The sequence below is a fragment of the Eufriesea mexicana genome, unplaced genomic scaffold (assembly GCF_001483705.2).
Source record: "Eufriesea mexicana isolate 0111107269 unplaced genomic scaffold, ASM148370v2 scaffold1653, whole genome shotgun sequence".
In the NCBI taxonomy this organism is placed as follows: domain Eukaryota; kingdom Metazoa; phylum Arthropoda; class Insecta; order Hymenoptera; family Apidae; genus Eufriesea; species Eufriesea mexicana.
In genome coordinates, this window is record NW_016909884.1 from 563,793 (window position 1) to 569,814 (window position 6,022).

The following is a 6,022-nucleotide window of genomic DNA, read 5'->3' on the forward strand; positions in this document are numbered from 1 at the left end:
ATCGATAAAGCGAAACCAATTAATCGTGATTGAAGTTGGACGGAGGACAGAGACAGAGCGAAGAGGCGCTTCCGATTATTTCCACCGGTCCAGCAGCCTGCGACGGCCGACATGTTCCATCGCGCTCTAGAAAAGTTTCCTGTTTTTAATTACGTCGAGAATGCCTGCCAGTGAAACGGCCGGTGTTTGCCGAGGCCGAAAATAAATGAAGCAAAATAATCGTGGTCCTCTTTCTGCCATGGCCACCGATGGAAATATACGAAATTATCGAGGCTGTCCGCTTGTGTAAAGAAAACAACGATTATTGCTTCGCGACTCGTTGACCGACTTGAAAATAAACCAAACAAACTCTCTTACTCGAGTACTTTTCTCCCTCCATCCGCTCTGCCTTTCCCGCCTTCCCCTCCCTACTCTCTTTCATCGTCGAAACGCATCGGGACGTCTCTATCGTCCGTTGGAACAACGAGAACTGAAAAGCAGACGGAATAGTTTCGATTAATACGCGTGTCCGTACGCTTTCCAGCTCGTGATATTTTTAAAAAGTTTATCAGTTGGAATACCGAATCACGTTGCGATCAGACGTCGGGACCAACGGGATAGTTTTCCGTTCGACTAATTCGTACACGGCGTTCTCGCCTTCCTTTTTTACCGTACCGAAAACATCAGTCGCCTCGCGCGACTACCCGTGTTGCTTAAACGTGCTCGCAAGGTCGCATAGTCGGAATGTTCAGCTGGCGATTTCACCTATACTTTGTTCGCGATGCGTCCGCAATAAGTAGATCGTGATTGATTGTAGCGGCATTTCACGCGTATCCGCGTTCACTGTCTCATGGCGTAGTCTACTTTCCACTGGAGCTTCAAACTCGGACAAATTCTTCGGCATATGCCTGCTGGCTTCTTTTTTCTCCATGAAGTACAGCATTCGGTCTCCCTTCTATCTACAACGATAAAAATCGCATGTTACGCATGGACCGCTGTCGTGAATTACGAAATCATCTCAACTCAATGCACTCTGGTGTCCGGAGAATAATACAGGCGCGGAATTATTGCGAATTGAACCGCAGTTTTGTTTAAAATACGCGCGGTTACTCGATACGGGATGCCATTAACCCTTCGCACTCGAAGATTTTTTCCATGCAACAGTTATTCGAAACTTCTCTTATATTTTAAGCTCGCTGATACTTGTTAGGCGTGAGAAATGAACGAATAGAATTATTTTATTTCGATATTTCACGTGCAGATATTTTTTTGTATAAGTATTGTCTGTTACTCGATATTTAGGTTAGAGCATTAAAACAAATGGCGACTGAGAGTGACCTCTCGAGTGCAAAGGGCTAACCTATCCCTACGTATGAACATTTCAACAGCGTAAGTCTCAACGTAATCAAACTTATGCATATTTAAGAAGAAAATATATGCACGTATACGATCATGCGTACGTACGGTTAGGAGTAACGTTAAATATCGTTTCGCTATAGCGTTAGTCGAGCTAATATTCGAATGAACGAAACTCGTGGATCATGGAACGTCGAGAGCCGCCTATCGACTATTTTTACCGACCACTTTAGCGGTATTCTAACATCTTGATTGCGGCCAAAATCGTTGCCTGAAAATTTCATTCATCCAGCGTACGCTCGTGTATATATCGGATATATCGTTGCTCTCTTCCCCTCCTACGCCAATGCAATTACATAAATCTATAAAATAGAGGGCAACGTAAAGACTATTGAAGAGAGTAATTAAGAGAGTAGAGTTATTAAATGGAAGATTACATGGTCGAGTTGTGTCGTTTTTCGATTATCGATTAAAACGATTTCTGCCGGGGACCGTTTTAATGACGCGCGTCACGCTCGCAATCATGCGTACGCATGCCACTTTTATGCAACAGCGTAGGGTCCCGTAATTCCTTGCATTCACCACCGAGCATCCTTTCAATCTTAACGGTCACTGGAGTTTTACTTTATCTTCCTCTCTGTACTTTTTCCTTTTTCTTCCTTCTTCTTTTGTTCTTTCTTCCTCGAATACTTTTCACTATGATCGGTATCTGCCCGACGAGTCGACTGAAAGCTCCTGTCAGTTCGTTCCGCCTCTAAACGCTCCGGATCATTTTCAATTACTCGACGACCTTCCTGATTTAAGGATCTTCCGTGAAATCGATATTCTGGAATCAAGCAACGACGGAATTTCAAGCACCAGCCTTGTTCTTTCTTATCGCGATAAGCGCTATACTTTATGGTTCATCGATGCGTTTTACGTTAGATCGGGAAGACTTACTAGAAAAGATAACGATGTGCCGGTACTCCTAAAAATAGACGAAGAAGAAAAATTAGAGAGGCGAAGTTGATATAAAGTACTTAGAAATCGATCATACCGGTTGAATATCGTTGGAACGATCTATGCTGCCCTTGGTTGTTTCGAGGATCACGGATTCCGTATTGTAATAAACGGGTATGGAGTATCACATCGCGGAAGCTCGCTTTAACAAGCAAATAGCGACATTGGTTTAACGTCACGGCCTTCTACGTTAATTATCTTGCCCGATAGCGCAATCTACGATTCAAAAGCTGCGAGAATATATTCTAGCGTGTTGGTGGCTAATTCTTAACTATGGATATGCCTTATATACTTATGGGAAAAGGTAAAAGGATCGGTGACAAGATGCTAATTTTCGACCCCTCAAGGGCAAACGTAGAAAATAGCAGCTCGCAGAGAAGATTCATTACCTAATCCGCTGTGACGAGGACTATTTTCTTTGCGTTACTATCAAAGACCACAAGATGAATGAGGGAACGAGTGGTGATGCGAGTTTAAAGTTCACCACCTAGGTAAATCAATACCTCACGAGCAAAAAGAGATAGGAACCGAGAAATGGGCAGAGAGAGAGCGGAGTTGACGGATGGACGAAAAAGAGGAAAGCGAGAAAAGGTAGTTCTCTGCTCTACCTCTTGTCCTCCTTTTCTATCGCACCGATGAATGAAAACTCCATCTAGCGGGGTGGAGAACGTTCAACCCCCCACTCAAGTGGACACGCTAATAGAAGTCGGTAATTTATACCGCTGCAGTTATTTTCTCGTTAAAAATTTTCAATAAAGTCGCGATCCGATGTTGCTTCCTTCTGTCTCCATACACATTTCTTCCAACCTTTTCCCGAAAATAAAACCGACCTTCCTTGTCCCAAGTTCCCTTTTTGTTCATTGATTCTCCTTCAAATATCGATTTATGTAGTCTTACCGGCATTTGACATCACGATCGCATATCAATTATGCACGGGCATAAATTAGGTTATAATTCCACTGGTAGATTTAAGTAATACAGTTATATCTGTAGCTTTTACATGTCCGGAGGAAATATCATAACATTCTGAAACAATAAAAAAGACGATTTGAATGTCTCTTTCGCATTAAAGAATTACTGATTTTGTTGCATGCTACTAAACTCGAACTGAATAATGTACATACGAATCATTGTATCTCTTCGTAGTTTTTAAGCGAAGATACGTGTTCCATCGTGAAACAAGGAAGACACCGTTACAAATTCGTCAAACAATCCGGCATCGGAATTTTCCTATCCATGCCTTCTGCATGTTTGAAAACTTGCACTTTTATTACGACTCCTCGTGTTGCGGAACACGAGAATCCTTGAAGACCCTAATTTAACGAAATTAAACGATAGCTCTTAAGACTTGACTGACAATAGGCCAGAGGGCTCCACGTGCTTCGCACACGTTGAGAACCTCAGGCCCTAGCGAGGGGCCATAAACGGCCGATGGGGTCACCAGTGCGCGGGTGGACCCCACGTACCTCACCTTGCAGGAGAGGTGACTGTGATTTGCGAACCAAAGGAACGCCCTTGGTCCAATCAACCAATAATATTTGGCAAGTTCCCGATTTTTCCTAAGACCGATCTTAGGAAAATCGGGGAGCACAGTTCCAAACGAATCCTCAAGGAGGATTCTCAACGAATCGTCAAAGAGAACAGTTCGAGCCTACCAATCTAGACCTCCATGAGTTCAATTCCCATCGTCGTACAAGAGTCTAGCGTTCGACTCCAGCCGAGATCTTCTTTTTGCTTGTGCAAACTGAAACAGTTGTCCAATATTAATATGGCGGACAACATAATGAGATCGTGAGACGGTCTTACAACCCGTCAGAAATTCCACAAAATTCTAACCTAACGCGACAATTTTGGTCCTTCAAGCCAGATAGTGACCCGTGAAAGCGATACAATACATATATGTATATCATCAGTAGTAAGACGTTGTGGACATTTTAAAAATAAACGTTGACTTGTGCATGAAGCAAACGAATTCTCAAGGCAACGTAAATTAGCAAGAACCGGTTAAATCAACGAACGGGTAATTAACGGTCAGAGTTGACACTACTATAGAATTAAATACAAAAAATGAGACTTAATATACATACGTATGTAACTGATGAACAAAATCGGTAATTCTTTATTTCGCTTGAAATGTTTTAAAATGCGTAGCTTGTTTCGTATGTGGTCACGTGATTATGGTTCACCGAGTTTATAACTTGAAATGTAGTAATATATTAAAAGTTAAAGTTTTTAAACATCTAACGTTTAAAAGCGATAGTGAAATTACTATGACGCATGATCGCTCTTAAAAGAAATTAATTATATTCTACTTACAGTGTTGCCAATAGATGACTACATAAGCTCCGCATGGCGCGCGCGTGCTGTTTGAACCATAACCTCACATGACATAACCTCAACTATAATATCGGATAATTTGCCGGTACAATAACAAGATATAGCAATTTATTATCATATGTTTATTTACATCTAAAAAAAAATATATTAAATAAATGTTAATGTATTTATTATTTTTTATTTACCTTTCGTCGTATCTTTATATTTTATTTCCTAATATTAACCTTCTATTCTAATATTATAATTGGAATATAGATAAGTTTATTTATTAAAATGTTGAAATTCGAAGAAATTGATGCATTAATTAAAAAATAAAAAAGAGAAAAGAATATTTCAGTTAAATATCTCTTTTCCTATGGATTAAGTAGATCCATTTAACAATTATGGAATACGTCTATCGGTAGCGGTACTTCGATTTCTACTTAGTTCGAAGTGCTCCGGATCGATGCCGAGGATGTTACTGTAGTTCATAAACTAACCGAAAATAACTCTTTACGGTCTGCTGATTCCGCTACATTAGGATTGATGCGTCTCGTAGTTGATATATCAAGGGACTAATATTACGAACCTTGTAATAACAATATTGATGATTGTAATGTATATTTAAAATGAAGCTTTATTTACCAAGATACTTTTAATGATGCAGCAAAATCAATAAACTTTTATTTAAAAAAAAAAATATATATATATATATATATATACAATTATTGTATTGAATTTAATTGGAATTATTGAAATGTTACAGATGTCATACCATCGGAGCAAGAAGATTTGTTTATCCGAAAACTTCGACAATGTTGTGTGACCTTTGATTTTATGGATCCAGTGATAGACATTAAAGGCAAAGAAATTAAACGTAGTACACTCAATGAACTGGTTGAATACATCACAACTGGACGAGGTGTACTTACAGAGCCTGTATACCCTGAAATCATTAAAATGGTAAATATAACAAAAAAGATATTTACATCTGTATTGTCTTAATACATGGAATACTTACATGATAAAAACATAATACGTTTTTTTATAGATTTCTGCAAATCTATTTCGCACTTTACCACCTAGTGAAACTCCAGATTTTGATCCAGAGGAGGATGATCCAACATTAGAGGCAAGCTGGCCCCATCTGCAATTGGTTTACGAATTCTTTTTACGTTTTCTTGAATCTTCAGATTTTCAACCTACGATTGGCAAAAGAGTTATTGACCAAAAATTTGTTTTACAGGTACAATTTGCTATTTATAATGTATAATACTTTTATATGATTAATAATAGATCAATTAATTCATTGATATATTTGTTATTGCTTACAGTTACTGGAGTTATTTGATTCAGAGGATCCTAGGGAAAG

The 6,022-nt window shown here is 39.2% G+C and overlaps 1 protein-coding gene across 1 annotated transcript in view; it reads left to right on the forward strand.

The window, feature by feature from the left end:
* The window catches only part of wdb (serine/threonine-protein phosphatase regulatory subunit widerborst), a 33,116-nt gene that overhangs the window by 25,015 nt on the left and 2,079 nt on the right, over window positions 1-6,022 (forward strand). The window contains exons 3-5 of the mRNA XM_017901940.1: window positions 5,417-5,613; window positions 5,702-5,896; window positions 5,985-6,020. Of these exons, the coding sequence (XP_017757429.1) occupies window positions 5,417-5,613; window positions 5,702-5,896; window positions 5,985-6,020 (428 nt within the window). The remainder of the gene's footprint in view (window positions 1-5,416; window positions 5,614-5,701; window positions 5,897-5,984; window positions 6,021-6,022) is intronic.